General features: G+C 34.8%; 1 protein-coding gene across 1 annotated transcript; it reads left to right on the top strand.

Moving 5' to 3' along the window:
- Positions 1-17,209, top strand: LOC136040404 (transmembrane emp24 domain-containing protein 2-like). Its single transcript, XM_065724678.1, has 3 exons — positions 1-184; positions 8,457-8,696; positions 16,866-17,209. The coding sequence occupies exons 1-3, from the start codon at positions 64-66 to the stop codon at positions 17,099-17,101; spliced, it is 597 nt and encodes a 198-aa protein (XP_065580750.1). The 5' UTR covers positions 1-63; the 3' UTR covers positions 17,102-17,209.
- Positions 17,210-17,436: the final 227 nt, after the last annotated feature.

The raw sequence follows: 17,436 nt of genomic DNA, 5'->3' as shown, positions 1-17,436 counted from the left end.
TTGCTTACGTGTACAATCCTTTGGCACAACCTTAAATAAATTCAAAAATAGGTCTACATAAGAATGATTCTTAAAATTTTAGCTGTTTGTGCGCTGTTTTCAAGAGCTTATTCTTATTTTGTCACTGTTGATGCCCATGCAGAAGAGTGCTTTTTTGAAAAAGTGCAAGCTGGCACTAAAATGGGTAAGAGCTGTTGGTATAAACCTAGTAGGCTATAATGGCTCTTGAGAAGGAAACATGTATAGGAAACATTTTTACTGCATAATATGTAGAATAACTGAAAATAACACATTTTGTGTGTAGCCCTGCTATGCCTTACCCTCAACCCTCCCGCTAATTTTGTGAAATATAGGCTGATTTATATATTTTCTATGTATTCTGTCACCTGTGACTCTTGTTCTTCTGGTTCTTGTTTCAGCACAGCTGGTTCAATTTACAGATTGAAACTAGTCGCATGCATTGGAAATATATTGGAAGTATATAATTTGGGCTAGGCTACATATTTACAAAGTAGGGGGTGGGGCAGGGGTTGTGTTGGGTAAAGTATAGCCAGGCTGCAAGAAAAATGTGTTGGTGAAATTCTAGTTTAGTGACTTTTGGCTGTCTTGGAAAAGGGTTAGGTTAGGAAAATGAAACTTTCAGGGATGGGTCTATAGGCTAAAGTATATCCTGGGAAGGTATTTTAAAAGCACCCACCTTAGTCAATGTTGGTATTATCTGAACAATTGTTTAGGGTCATGAAACTATTGTTAATCAATGCATTTTGACTTGAACATCTTTTCTCTCTTGCAAAACTACTATAAACTCACCATTATGGAGTTATTATATATTTGCACATTAGGGGGGGGGGTAAAGCATAGCATATATTAAACACAGCAATGGTTAGTTTACATATTTAATATAGGCTATGCTTTACCCTTATTCCCCTAATATGCAAATATATAGCCCAAATTTGTTTCTGAACTATTACAGATTTGCAATTTCAAATATCCTATCAACAAAAATGGAAATGATTGCAATTCTATATGTATAAATACAAGAATATTTGGGCCAGAATAACTCCATAATGGTGAGTTTGTGGTAGTTTTGCAAGAGAGAAAAGATGTTCAAAAAGTCAAAATACATCTATTAACAATAGTTTCATGACCCCAAAACAATTCTTCAGGTAATACCAACATTGACCCCCACTTCCACTCCTCCCTCTAGAGAACCCTGAGATTTGCCTACATAACAGGTCTATACCTGTTGAAATTTTGACAAAACAACATTTTACCTTACTTTTCAGTTACTTTCCCTGCCTTTAGTCCTCAAAATACAATTCCTGTTATTTGAGTAGAATTCTGAGCCATATCAATGTTGTTTTTTTTTAATTTAGGAGATGTATTTGCATATTTTCAAAACCTTATAAATTGGCATTGAGCAAAATTGTGAAGCTGAAAACAGTTTTGTTGTACTTCATTGAAGCAGAAGATCTATTATCCAAGGTTTTACTTTTATAACATACATATTTTTAAAGGTCATCAAATGTTAGGACCCTCTAGAGGGAGAGGGAGTAGAGGAGAGGGTACTTCAAAATACCTTCCCATGGCATACTTCAGCCTTTAAACCTATCCCTGAAAGTTTCATTTTCCTAACCTAACCCCTTTCCAAGATAGCCAAAAGTCACTAAGCTAGAATTTTACCAATGTGTTAGTTACAATTATTCTGAATATTATGAATTAAGAATTTTCTTCTTAACATGCTTCCTTCTCAAGAGTCATTAAATTGGGTTAATACTAAACTGTTAGCCTAGGCTATTGAACAACATCAGCTTAGACTATTTGTAAATTAATGTTTCATAGATTAGACATTAACAAAAAAAGATAAATGCTTAGTTTCATCACAAGCTGTCTAAAGTGCATATTACTATATATAGCAAGATTCTGATGATTGCATATTGTTTCCTTGTCATTATTATAGAAGTGTGTCCATTTTTTAGCTTTGAAAATCCCCCTCTAATGAGACCAAAAATGTATAAAGTGGGCTTGCTTACAGGTAACATTACCTATATAGCAAAGCATATTAGATCATGAGCCTTGTGGGCAGCAGGGCAAGGTCTGTATTTATATTTATTCAACAAAGAGTTATAAAACTAAAAAAAAAAGAAAAACCTCAAACAAGGTTTATTAAATAAATATAGAATACAGACTTTGCCCCATGGCTACAGGGCTCATGGACTAGTATACTTTGCTCTATAGGTGATGTTACCTGTAAGCAAGGCCTACTTTATGTATTTTTAGTTTGCCCCAAGGAGGAGGAGGGTTAACAAGAAATAGATGCACCCCTAGAATTAGCATTTCTAAGTGCTATATTAAGGAAACTATGCTTCTTATCAGTGTTGTTTCCAGTTTAGACAGCTTGTAATGAAACTAAACATTTACCAAAAATATTACACTACATTCAGGAGTACACTGACTTAAAGGAAAATCTATATCTTGCCCATCACTTTTGGCCCTATCAAGTCTAAAGATTGGTTAGGGTAATTTAGCCCAGCTTAGTCAAATTTTGGACTAAAGAGCTGGTTTATAGATCAAATGAACACCATTATCAGAAGGATAGAATATTATTTTTTTAGATTTTTTTACTTCAAGTGAATAAAAAACGGGGTGTCACTGCATGTACCAGATGTCCACCTATATACCCAGTACATATAGGGAAAAGGGATGGTACATAATAGGAAATGCTACAAACCATATATTTATTATCAAAAAAAGGATGAAAATCACTTTTATGATCAAAAATTCGACATCAAATTAGTAAAATCAAGCACACTCTGATCATAAATTAACTACCAGTTGATGGAATGAAATATAAAGATACCTTGCAAGCAGTACCAGGAACAGGAATGACAATTTTTTTAGTATATATTGTCTGGTGAAAAAGATGAAGTCCCTGCAGTCTGGCTACTTCTGGTTTTGAAGTCTGCCCATACACATGGCATTTGCTTTGTCACTGTTCTCTGTTTTTTCCATAATGCAACCAGGCAAAAATTCTTCCTTATACTACATTTGTAAAGTTATCAATTTTGATATAGTTAAATACTTCTTCATTCACATTCTCCTCATCAGAAGAACCAGCTTTCAAAGAATCATTGATTTCATCATTCATGATCATTCTAGCTCTATGTAGAATTTCTTTCTTGTGTAGGTGTTTCTCCCCTCAGCAACTGTCTCATCAACTACTTTTCTTATCTTTGCTTTCTTTATTTTTCTTTCCTTTTTTTCCAAGCTGAAGTTTGACAAGGTATCAGTCAGAACTTTTGAAGTTCTTACTTCAAAATGGTCTTACTTGCTCAGGTGTAACTGGCTCTTGATTTGAAACAAGAGTGGATGAGCCTCTTCATTGTTCACCTCAATCTCAGGGTCTTTAGACTGACAGAGTACATCATTTACAGGACAAATTGGGACAAGTCCATCAAGATTAGGGAGAGCAGACCTAACAATGACAAAAGAGGTAAGAAAACCTTCTGTGAAGATTTCAGGATTGTATGGCCATGTTCAACTTTTCTTGTAGCCCCTCATTCTGTTATTTTGGATGCGTGAATCTTTTGCAAACTGCACAGCTTTCAAGTAGACATGGGACTTGGTTATCTAAGATTAGAAGTTTAGGGCTCTCTTGAGATGAATGTGAATATACCTTGAAGTGATGAATATACTTCAAGAAAAGATCTTGGTTGGTCCAACCTGATGGTAAGGGTCAACCTGCTGAGTTACCTAGACCACCCGTTAGCAGGTAAGGCTGAGAATTTTTCCTTGGAAATATAAAGTAAGGTAGTGAAAACTTACCACTTGCAGAAACAGTTCCAACCAAGGTCACAAGGACACCTCTCTCTGAGGATGCTGCCTTGCCCACTATTTTCTGACCCATCTCCCTAAACACCTTAGGAGGAACATGAACTGTGGCCATAGAAGTTTCATCCCAGTTGTATGTGTCACTTGTAGTCAAAGGAAAATTTTTTAGAATTGTCTTCAGGTTTGAGAAGAACTGCCCAATGCTGATCCTGTTAAAGCTTATTGCTTGACCCAAGCTTGTGGGTTCATGCTTGTATAGCGAAAGTTGTGGATCTTGAGCTCAAAAGCCTTCTAGATGGTGTGACACTGCCTCTTTAACATTGCTCTAGTTCTTAGATATAGTTAAATACTCCTTCATTCACATCCTCCTCATCAGAAGAACCAGCTTGCAAAGAGTCATTAATTTCATCATCCATGACCATTCTAACTCTATGTAGAATTTCTTTCTTGTGTAGATGTTTTTCCCTTCAGTAACTATCTCATCAACTACTTTTCTTATCTTGGATTTCTTTATTTTTCTTTTCCTCTTTTTCAAGCTGAAGTTTAACAGGATTTCAGTCAGAACTTTTGAAGTCCTTACTTCAAAATGGTATTACTTGTTCAGGTTTAACTGGCTCTTGATTTGAAACAGGAGGAGATGAGCTTCTTCATAGTTCTTGCCCACTCCTGCCTTGCCCACTCTTTTCTGACCCATCTCCCCAAACACCTTAGGAGAAAAATGAACTTTGGCCACAGAAGTTTCATCCCAGTTGTATATGACAATTGGCAGTCAAAGGAAGATTTTCTAGAAGTTACTTCAGGTTTGAGAAGTACTGTCCAATATTGATCTTGTTAAAACTTTTTGCTTGACTCAAGCTTGTGCTATACTTGTGTAGTGACAGTTGTAGATTTTGAGCTCAAAAGCCTGTCAGCCAGTGTATCCCTGTCTCTTTGGCATTGCTCTAGTTCTGAAGGATTGTCTTGTTGTTTGCTATATCAAAGTAGTTGATGCAGTAAATTTGTATGCACTGGCAATCGCAGTTACAAGTAATGAGGTTGCAATCACAAGTTATTGGAGTCATAATCAATAATATTTGCAGTTGTAAGTAGTCACAAATGCAAACAGTTAAAAGCAGTTGCAGGTTGAAAAAGTTGCAATAACAGTAGAACTAATTTCATAAGTAACAGTTGTAGTAGCCCTTAAAGACTCAGTTTCTTGCTTTTAGTTGTTCCTCAGGTATTGTTCATATGCTCTTTTGACAACTTGTATGCATAGAGTGCATTTTGATTGTGTTCAGTATATTCTGCAATGGCCTTGGTCATCCCAGATATATTACAGATAGGCTATTTTAACATCCATATTTAGTTAAAAATTCCCCTCAACAGATCTTGAAGTTTCAACTTAATACCTTTTTCTGTTCCTAAGATGTTGTACTATGCCTTTATGACAAACTTGGATGGATGTAGTGTCTTCTCTAACAACATACTCTGAAAATTCCAACATACCCCCCTTTTTTTTCTGGGACATTGCACATAAACCATTTTGATAATTTGGCTATGTATTGTACCTTTTGATTTAGTTTTAATCCCCCTCTGGTTTCCCTGAAAGTTGAAACTTAATACCATGTTCTGTTCTTGAGATATTATATCTATGCTGCTTTAACAACCTGGATGTACTCTAGTCTTTTTGAAGCAAATTTCCTTTATAAGAAATAAAATTACCCTTGATTTTGCTGATGGTTGTCATCTGGTACAGACTGGGGCATGTCCCAATGTGAATCATTTTCTCCTGTCCTATTCTATGACACCCTGAGCATTATTTGCATTCTTCAGAATGTTTTCCAAAAGATAGCCATATAGAATGACCAGATAATTTGGTTTTCTTTTGGTACTACAAGCGCTAAATTTTACTTAACTAAAAAAGAATAAACATAGAATATCTGAAGGCGAAATATTTTTGGGAGTATTTCCCAAACTTTGAGGTAGGTTTCTTCAAAAAAAAAAAAAAAAAATGTAACATACCAAAATAATTAATATGGATGGTTTAACTAACTATGCTAGGTGGTGTTTACAGATTTTCTAGAGAATGCTAGATAACAGAAAGGCAGCCTGATCCAGTAAACACACCAAAAGTAAAGTGCTTTTAGGAATGATACAAGTAAATATTTAGGGATTTTTAAAAGCTGTTTTCAAAATTTTATCTTGTTTTTGTCTGAATAGTACCAACTGTCTATTGATACCATATTATAGAACATTTAAGGACTTGCTGAAATAGTAGTTTAGGGGCTTCTTGCTGTTTTGACAAGTAGTTCATTAGTTAAATGAAGCTTTCAGGAATGAATCCAGGGCCTAAAATATAACCTGTAAAGGTATTGTCAATCTACTACGTCTAACTTATTCTTATTTCTTGGGCTTAGAAGGTTGTATGTATGTCAGGTCTATACTTATCTGAATTCTGACAAAAGAATTACATGTTAATTTTGAGTATTAACTAACAATTTACAAGTTAGTAAAAAGTCCCTATTACTATATAACTATTATTTTACCAAGGATACTTCCGATAACCATAAATTATAGGCTAGGGTATACTATGGTTATAATGATAAATTTACCTAGTAATGGAAACCACTTTTTACCACTAATAGAAACCACTCTTGTTACCAAGCTGGTTCTAGAAGGGGCAAGAAAGATCAGCCTGTAAATTTTCAGATTAACCCACTAATGAGATAGCTAAGAAATAGACATAACTTTAGAGTCAGAATTTCATTCTGAATCCAAATATAACATTCATTTGTACTGGAAATGAACTTTACCCCTATTGCCCTTATGTGCAAATTATTATGTACCCTTAATTGTATATATGCAATGAATCTTCCATTATCGAAAAATGTTAATTCAATTTAGAGAATAGATTGACTTACTGAGAATTTAACACACATATAAAACGCAGGGTACATATTTGTAAATTAAGGGGGAAGGGTAAAGCTTATTTCTGATGCAAATGAATGTTGCATTTAAATTCAGGAGGAAATTGTGACGATATGCCTATTTCTTTGATGTCTCATCTGTGAGTTAATTTGAAAATTTACCAATTAGCCTACTGAACAATATCAAACTAAGCTACTATGAAATTCACATTTCATAGGTTAGGCCTTGACTCCAATGACACTAATGAGAGGGATGGGTTGTTCCCCCACTATATTTTGGAAAATACCTTTTTTTGGGGGTAGTTATATTCTTTTATGGCATTTTTGTTGGGAAAGTGATAAATTTTCCCCTATGGACATTGAAAAACATGTTTCCCACCTTCCTAGGTCTTTGGGAATTAATGCCACTGCTTGACTAAACTAATGGCAGGCTAAATACAGAACATAGGCCAAGGAAGAAATTTATATCTTTGCTAGTAACTTTTGGCCCTATCAGGCCAAAAGTTGGCTTAAATTAGCAAACCTTTTTTGCAAGGAGAAATCATGTAGGAAATGCAAATGTATTATCAACTTCTCCATTCAATGCTCTTACTTTAAATTCATCTTCAAATGACTTAAGGATTAATATTTTCCATAGTCTTGTATTATTCTGGATGACTGATTTCTGTTCATCTCACAAAATAGCTCAGTCAAGTGAATGAATGAAAATCTGATGAATAGATCCAGAGCCTTAACTATACCTAAGATACTAGACTACTTTGAATTATCTACTTCCACTCCTCCCTCCAAAGAAAAATGGCCTTTTAGGCCTACAGTATTTTTCTTATAAAAGTGGAACCTTGAGGATTAGATATATTGGTGAAATGAGGAACAACTACTTTTTAAGGTAGCCAGAGGCCTCTTAGCCAGAATTTTCCCCTGATATAACAGTCACTGGTGTTGTAATTGCATACTACCCCCTCCCCCTACTTCAAGAGAATTTGGTATCTTGAAATCGTTTTGCAAGCCTCAGTGTGAGTTGCCGATCACAAAGCCAAAGGACACATTAGTAAATTCTCCCAGGGGACTAGTCATCATCAAGAGTTATTGAGATTCAGTTTGATCATAAAATTTGGTTGAAAACTCAATAAAGTATCCATTTTGTCAGCAAGCTTATTAATCAAAGTGGGTAACATTACAGCGAACTGCTTCCAAATGCTCAAAGGATATTTTCTTTGAGCTGGCTGATAGCATAGGGGGATTCTTTAAGGTACCCTATCCCAGTAAGGCAAGGAAGCATTGAAACATGGTGGACATAAACATATTTTTCGGCATTTCAATTTTATTGCTTCCCTTGGAACACATGTCTTGTGTTATACTCCCACCCCTTTCCCCTAAGCTTTACTGCAAACACCTATGCTTGTGTTCAGTGGCGTAGTTCCAGCATTTTTATTGGGGGTAAGAGGGGTCTCCTTCTAGAGAGTCAAAGGGCATGGGCTATATAATAATTTTTTCTCCAAATTATTGGGGGGGGGGCTACTGCCCCCCTTCCCCCAAAACGACGCCACTGCTTGTGTTTTTTTTACCTGAAAAGTCTTAATCTCAGATATGTTTAGATGTTGGACATGTGTGATTGATTTGTGTTTTGATATGTGATATGTTTGATTGATATGTGATATGTGTAATTGATATGTGTTTTGATTTATTGACACATCATTTACATTGATCAGTTTTTTTTAGGGTTGACTTTTGAAGTTGCTGAAGGCGGATTTTTAGATATTGATGTCAAAATATACAGTCCAGATGGCAACCTGATTTATGAAGGTGACAGGGAATCAAATGGGAAGTTTGCTTTTGCTGCAGATAAGGAAGGCGTTTACAGATATTGTTTTTCAAACAAAATGTCAACAATGACACCAAAGATTGTCATGTTTTCAATGGACGTGGGTGAAAAGCCAGCAGATGCAAAAGAGGAGGATGGTAAGCTGTTTAAGTCTTCAAAATATGATCTATATATTTTACACTGTAGGTTTGTAATTCATGCAAACAGGTGGGTGGAGGAAGGATTACCCAATGAGATTGGTCCAAAGTTCTAGCTATTATTGGATAGCAAATGATCATAGATCGTATATCTGTTGATTTATTCAACTGGTGTAAGTCAGCCAATTCCCAGGTAGCTTTTTTTTCACAGAGATTGCTGCTTAAAGCTGCTTAAAGCTTCTTAAAGCTGGTTATCAATGCCAACTCATCGTTTCAGCTCAAGCTTGTAATCATATTGGAAATATCATCAGAGGGATGTTCAAGTATAGGTTTTAGCAAGGCCGGTTTTAATGCTTTGACGCTTCTAGGCCCAAGCGTTTTTGCTGCTCCGTTTTTGCAAGATTCTTGGGGAAATCCCCAAAAAATTCAGGGATAGTGGAAGCACTAAATATAATGCAACTGATGAGCCAAAAGTAATGAAAGATATAGGTGATACCCGACTCTCATTCCTCCATTTCTTGGAAGAACTTCTTCCACTCTTTCATTCTTGGGAGATATCTGACAGTTTGACCATGGAGTTCCTGTGTTATTTTAAGATACTTTTCTATGATTAGGCAGCGCAGTGGTGGAATGCACCTGGCATTTTGACGATAAAACACATTTGTCCAGTTTTTGGTAAGAAAAAAAAATACTACCAAACTCTCAGCTGCCATTCTTTGGAGACATCTGACAGTTTATAAGTGACCATGGAATTCCTGTGTTGTTTTAAAATCACTTTTTTTGTGAATAGGCAGTGTGGTGGTGGAGTGTTCCTGGCAATTTGACGATAAATCATGTCAGTCCAGTTTTGTTAAGAAAAAATCACTCATTGATAATTTCACACCCCCCTCTCATTGTGCACCCTATGCCCAGCCCTAGTCAGATTATTGGTAAATCTGGGTCTGAGTTTCAGGCTCTCCAAATCGAGAAAATTTCTAGTGTGAAAGAGGAAGTTTTAAGTTTTTAGTGATGATAGTTTGAATTTGCATAGGTTACGTGAAAAATGAAGGAACGTTTTTTGGATAACACGATGACAAAAATGAGGCATCTTGTGATACTTTCCTACTCCCAATTCTATATATATACAGGAAAATTTAACGAGTCATATCATTGGAATCAGTTTTGCAGTGCAACTGATAAATCATTACATCAGAAATATTTTAGTTTTTTTGTGAATTGGTTAAATTTTAAACTTTCTTAAAAGTCACTACTATTAGAAGCAAACCATAAGCTGCTGAGCTGTTTTTTATATATTTTTTTAATACAAATATCAGTATGTGCTATTTGATGTCAGGGCTGTAGGCAGTGACGTATTTAGGATTTTTGTTCAGGGGGGCACAATCTAAATAGCCAAAGTTCAGAAACTTACCAGCAAATAAGTAGATTACTTAATCTTCTTTTTTTTTTTAGCTTAATTCATTACTATACTACTAAGATTAAATAATGAGTTCAGTTAACTAAATTGAAGAGCTCTATTCTTGATAATCCTTGAATCAAATACAAAACAATATCAGCAGTGTAAATACTTATTATGTTTTGATCCATCTTGGTTTCCTCCCGAAGTCACTTAAAACATCGTCAATTTCCACCTTGACATTGACAATTGACATTGCCAATTGATGACATTTACAATATCCACCTTGAAAATCGATTGAAATATGTGCAATACCATTCAACCTGCCCTCTCCTGTCAGATTTGGAAGGTCTGTTTTAAGCCGCTTTAGCATGCTAAATGAACGCTCTGCAGATGTCGTGGTAGGAGGGAGAATACAGTCAAGAGTGAATGCACAGTTTGAAAAACGCAGTCGTAGCACACACACCAAGAGTTTCAGAAGCTTTGCTGGGATGATGAGACTTGCCTATAGATCTCTATTTGGCTTACCAGACAGTTAGCTCAGCAAGGAGGCTTGTCTCAGAAACAGAACTGCTTATATTTTTGCAGCTTTGCCACAACCTTGGGCCACAACCTTGCTGGCACTGGCAGCTTTGCCACAACATCAGCAATAGAACAAGGGAACAGAAGTTGAATTTGAAGTGCTGTGGCTTGGTGGTTAGGAAATCTCGTATCAAGTTCTTCACATAGCTGCTTGAGGTATGGGGTAAAAACAAAGTCTTTGTAATAAAGACAAGTGTCTGAAAAGGAGAATTACAGACTTTGGTGTCTTGGTATTGGGGCAGTTGTCCCAACATTTTCAGCTGTCTGGACCACTTTTCCACAAAAAGAAGGAAAATCTGCTCCCACTAGCTCTTTTAATTCAGACTTGCATTGATAGATATTTCCACAGTAGGTAAGTAGATCTAAATTTTCCTTCTGAAGAGAAACAGAATTTAAAAGCAGAACTAAACTCACTTTTTCAACAAGAACCAGAGGGAAAATGAAGCTGAACTCAGTAATGACTGCTACGAAGGAGCTGGCTTTCGCGATTATACCTGAATCGGACTGGTTGTCAACAAAGCTCTCCACTACTCCAACAACAGCAAGAAGAAGCTCCATAAAAGCGACGTTACTATCATGCCTTTCAACTCACCATGTGAAAGAAAAGCAAAGGAACTTTTGCTTTTTGGCATGCGAAGGAGCAGAAACTAATGACTCCATTCGTTTTGAGAAATAGGAAAAAAAACCAACAAGTTCTTGCAAGTATCCATATAGTATTGAGTTAAGTTCAGTCTAAAGGCATTCACCAGGGCATGGTTTAAGCAGTTGAAAGCACAAGATGTGCAGATGGCAAGTGAATACTGATTTCATATCTCTGCTTGATTGCCCTTGTACAAAAACACAGGCTACAACCTCCACCAAAGCCCATTCGAACTAACTTGTTCATGTCTAATCCAAACTATAAGCAGAGTTCACTTTGCAAGACCTGAACCAGTTAAGTCATTCCCAGTATCAAATCACAAAAAACCTTTCTTATATTAGATGATCATCATATAAACGACGACAAGCAGAAGCTGTTCTTTTGAACTTACATCACTGATCTCATGAGCCAATGTATAAGAACATTTCGCAATTTTTGCTCTATTCAAAATTACATCCCAAATGACATTACCTACTGTATCGATGATATCATTCTGCAGTAGAGGAGATGTATATTTTGCGTTTTAATGGGTGATTTGAAATGCTTCCACAATATTTGTTTCCCAATTCATTATCAATTACAACAACCCTCTGAATACCCCTTCACTTTCAATATTTTCGTAAAGAAATCACCTTTTCCACGAGGACCCCACAGGGCTTTTACATAGAAAACTACAAAATAAAATAGCCTGGACAGTTGGTCTTAACATTCCTCAGTTTTTAATTCTTTCCTCGTGATCTTGCAAATTCAATTGCTGGTCAATTGTAATGCTTGTTTCCTCTTGTATTTTTATAAACATCGTTGATTTTTGTACTGCAGTAACATGATGCTGTCTTTCATCACGATGCTTGAAGTCAGCGAGAGCATCTTTAACGTCAGTATATGGCTTTGAAATGAAGTGTCTCATGTGAGCCAAGAACAAGCTGTTCTTTTCAACTTACATCACTGATCTGCTTTAGAGCAGATGTGTATTTCGCGCTTTTAGTGATGATTCAAAATGCCCCCACAATTTCGTATTTCCGCAATCCAGTATCAGTAGCAATAATACTCTGAGTACCCTTTTATTTTCAACACTTTTTGTAAAGAGAACTTTTTTCATGAAGACCTTGCAGGGCTAGTTCATGAAAACCACAAAATAGAATAGCCTGGATAATTGGTCTTAACATTTCTTGGTTTTTAACTCTTTCCTCGGGATCTTGCGAATTCAATTGCTGGTCAATTGTAATGTTTGTTTCTTCTTGTATTTTGATAAACATCATAGATTTTTGTACTGCAGTAACACGATGCTGTCTTTCATCACGATGCTTGAAGTCAGTTAGAGCAGGTCAGTATAAGGTCAATATATGGCTCAGAAACCAAGAATCCAAGCATCTTATGTGAGTCTTTTTAAAGCATTCAACAAAATATCAAGAGAATTGCTGAGAGCAAGTCATTAAGCTTTTGAAAAAGAACAATTTTTTTTTAGGCTGTATGGTCCCCCTTGAGCCCCACCTCCAAATACGCCACTGGCTATAGAATAAATAACTTATAAAATTAAACGATATATCAAGCTATTCTTTTTGCTAGAGGTTCAGATTTGTTTTTATTGGAGCAAAAAAAGTAATAAACTATCAAAAAATTAACAAACGATAACAAACTGTCAAAATGAGACATCTGGTGATTATTTACATGTTTTATTTTATCATCTCAAGCTACATATTATTTTGGAAACCTCTTTGGTAGGAGGGTTGAGTGTAGGTCCTAGGTTATCCAAGTTTCGAACAATCCTGGAGTAAATTTGTTGCAATCATATTTTAAAGTCGTATAGGTTACCTAAGGGGTAATGGCATTATATTTTTTTTTTGTGTACAAAACTATCAAAATGACATATGTTGTGATTATTCAGATGATTCTAGCTGGCACCCACCCAGTTTTACATCTACCTCAAAGGTATCATTTTACTAATATGAAGTAGAGTGTATTAATGCTATCTTTCTAATTGTTTTTCTCAGCATTTAGAGCCATTTTCCGTTTATGGTTTTCTTCTTCTTTATCAAAATAGACGTTCTTCTAAGGATTTTTGAGGAGAAACAATTAATAGTCCATTACTGGTTATAAATTTGTTTCTTCATTTTTCTGAACAATTTGTTCTGACATTTTGTTAAAAGTTCAAACAAAATGCACCCTTGTATTAAGCTCAGAGGAAATAGAAGAACTTGAAACTTATTCAAGTTTAAACAGTTTTCTTGAATAACAAAAATTTAAATGAAGTGGGATCAAGGACATTTTTTTCTAGTTCAGAACTTGAAGATCGAAGAAATAAAAAAGCTTTATATTGGTTAAGTCTAAAAATTTTTTGAATAACAAAAATTTAAATGAAAGTGAATTAGAGGACTTATTTTTTCTATTGCAGAACTTGAAGATCGAAGAAATAAAAGAACATGATATTTGTTAAGTCTAAATAATTTTTTTGAATAGCAAAAATGTACAAGCAAAAGAATAGCAAAAGATCAATGACATAGAAGAACTTGATATTTTTTTCTTTATTTCTAGTTACCTGTTTCCATAATTTCCTCCCTTTTTTATGTAAAGTTATAACTTTTTTCCTTTTCTTTTTTTCTTCTTTCCTTTTTTTCTTTTTTTCTTCTTTCCTTTTTTTTCTTTTTTTTAGTGTTCAGTTGGTTTATTCCGTTTGTTGTTTGCTGATAAATTAATATTAGTTGTTTCCCTGCCCTAGCGAAGCATTCATTTCATGCTTTCTTGGCAGGAAAGTCGTATTTTGTAGTTTTCTTTGCGTTTAAATATTTAAATATGAATGAATGATAATGAAACATGAATGAATGAATGAAATATTTAATAAGTTGATTTTTTTTTAGAATGACACAAATATAAATGGAAGTGAGGTAGAAGACTTTTTTTTTCTTATTCAGAACTTGAAGATCAAAGAAATAGAAGAGCTTGATATTTATAAGTCCAATTTTTTTTTTTTGAATGACACAAATATAAATGAAAGTTAGGTAGAGGTTCTAATTCAGATCTTGAAGATCAAAGAAAAAGAAGAACTTGGAAATTGTTCAGTTTAAACAATTTTTTGAGTAACAGAAATATAAATGAAAGTGATATAGAGGACATTTTTTCTAATTCAGCCTTAACAAGATCTAGGAGGGGATGTATACTTAAGATTTGAAAGAACTGGCTGGAAGGTACCGTAACACTTCGCGTATAAACAATTTTGAATAATCAATTCAGTTAGTTCTATAGTTTTAAACATTAGCCGGTATTTGATCCTAACAGATTGATATCTCTTACAAACGTAGCATTGATGTGCTGGGGGGTATTAAGGATTTGTTTTTGAGGGGGGGGGCTACTGGAAGAAAACCCTACTGGTAGCCTAATTTATAATGGTACAAGTCTATTTGTCTGTGAGTATTTGAATGTAAAAAAAAAAAAAAAAAAAAAAAAAAAAAACACAAAGGGTATAGCTACTGTGCTCTTTTGGAAAATTCAGTTCTTTTACTGGCCGTCTTCTGTTATGCTCTAGTTTCTATTCCAATGTTCTAATTTTAATTACATGTTTTATTCGTCTATGTAAACGACATACCCTTTGGGAAGCTAATGTTGATCTGTTCTGATTATTTTTTTAATAATAACTAATGTTCTAATTCATTTCTCTCTATTAATTAGTTTCTCTTCCAAATTAATTCATTTCCCCGTAAAATTTCTTGTGGATGATTCCACCTGAAAAATTCTCCTTAACATACTTTTTTTTTGAGAAGACTAATTTTTAATGATTTCTCCAATCATTCCGGAAATTCCGCCTTTCGGTGGAGAATTTTTCCCAGAAATTTGTCCCCACCACGTCTGTTGATTCTTGAATTTGATCAACTTGGTGGAAGTCTTGAAAGCCATGGCTAATTAGAGTAAAGCCAAGATAGTCTTTGTGAGAGGCAAAGTTGGCATGACTTTTTCAGAGTTGTAGAGAAATGATTTATTTTACTTGATGATGATAGTCTATCATCCCTCCTAGGGCAGAACTAAGGCAGATAGGCATAGAATAAGTAGATTTTTTATAGTAAATTTTTAATTTGAGTTTTCAACAGCTTTTTGTTACAAATTTGACAGGGAAACTTAATTTCTTTTTCAGAAACAGTTCCCTGGAATTTTTTTTTTTTTAAACATAGCAGTCTGAATCGTTTAAAGTGAAAATAGTTGTTATTTTCCAGTTTCGAATAAGGATAAATAAAAAAGGGGAATTTAAAGGGGTTTCTTAATACCACCAATCAATAGTTTACTGCAGGGTAATAACCCTATATAGTTATTATTCATTTTGCTTTAAACCTGTATTTAGTATCAAAGGCTCCTAATCTTGAATAGCCATACTACAGTCAGTATTAAAATCGTCTGAGTTTTTTTTTTCTCGGGGGAAGGGGGTTAAAGACCATACCAATAAGTAAGTTAATATTTTTTTCCTGAATTCACATAACTCTCCACTTTATTTGTATTTTGATATTTTATTGGGGGTCCCTCCCTTGTATCCTCTTTATAAGTAGTATTTACTCAAACTTTTTCTAACTTTCTCTTTAACTTCCAGCTTTACTCTAACTTATAATTCTAACTCCTAAATTTACTCTAATATTGTTGTTGTAGGTTTTCAGGAGAGGGTGAGAACAAACTAAAGACAACTTCCCTAACCTGATTATTTGAACCATCCTCCCCAAAAATTTTGTCCAACTCGTGAAAACGTAACAAAAATGAACACAAATAGATTTTGTATGCGTTTTTTGAGGTTTTTGTGTAATACTTCCCTCACCCCGAAAAAAATTCTCTTGTAAAACCCTCCTTGAAAAAAGAGTCCTGGATACGGCCCTGCTAATAGTATCTACTCTAACTTTTTTTTAACTTCTAACTTCACTCTAACTTCTAACTTTAGTCTAACGTTGTTTGTTTTATATTTCCAGGAGAGGGTGAGAACAAACTAGAGACAACTCCCCTAACCTGATTATTTGAACCATCCTCCCCAAAATTTTTGTCCAACTCGTGAAAATGTAACAAAAATGAATATAAATGGATTTTTTATGCGTTTTTTTGAGGTTTTTGTGTACAACTCCCCTCACCCCCCAAAAAATTCTTTTTTTAAACCCTCCCCCCAAAAAAAATCCTGGATACGGCCCTGTTAATAGTATCTACTCTAACTTTCTCTTTAAGTTCTAACTTCACTCTAACTTCTAATTCTAACTTCTAACTTTACCCTAACTGTTTTTGTTGTATGTTTTCAGGATAGGATGAGAACGAACTAGAAACAACTCTCCTGAACCTGATTATCTGAACCAGCCCCCCAATATTTCTGTCCGACTCGTGAAAACGTAACAAAAATGAATAATAACAGATTTTTTTATGTGTTTTTTTGAGGTTTTTCTATAAACCTCCCCTCACCCCTAAAAAAATTATCTAGTAAAACCCTCCCCGAAAAATGAGTCCTGGATATGGCCCTGCTAATAATATCTACTCTAACTTTTTCTTTAACTTCTAACTTCACTCTAACTTTAGTCTAACTTTTTTTGTTTTATTTTTCCAGGAGAGGGTGAGAACAAACTAGAGACAATGATAAAAGAACTGGCTTCATCTTTGACAAATGTGAAGAAAGAACAAGATTATATGGAGATAAGAGAGAGAGTCCATCGTGCAATCAATGAAGGAACCAATCACCGCGTAGTTCTTTGGGCTGCTTTTGAGTCAATCGTTCTAATTGCTATGACAGTGGGCCAAGTCTATTATCTTAAAAGGTTTTTTGAAGTGAGAAGAGTTGTATGATCTGACTGTTGACCTAGGAACTTTTCGCTATTTGTGGAGTAAAAAAGTGACCTCCAGTTTTTACATTGCTTATAACTATTGGTGAAGATTAAATTACGTTTTTTTCAAGGTGTTGCTGCTAGTACGGATTTGAAGTTGGATTTGTTTGGCTATTGCTATGGGTGAAACATGTATTGTATTTTTTTATCCCATATATGGGGCGTGGGAATAGTAAAAAAGTACCAGGATCTCTACTGCAACTAGAGATGACATGTTTCAATTCTTCATTTGTTATCTACGCCATTAGTTATTACCATTGGTAAAGATTAAATTCCTTTCTTTGAAGATGGCGCTGA

This window comes from Artemia franciscana, chromosome 20 (genome assembly GCF_032884065.1).
Source record: "Artemia franciscana chromosome 20, ASM3288406v1, whole genome shotgun sequence".
Classification (NCBI taxonomy): domain Eukaryota; kingdom Metazoa; phylum Arthropoda; class Branchiopoda; order Anostraca; family Artemiidae; genus Artemia; species Artemia franciscana.
Note: the sequence above shows the minus strand (reverse complement) of the source record. Positions and strands in the feature narration are given on the sequence as shown.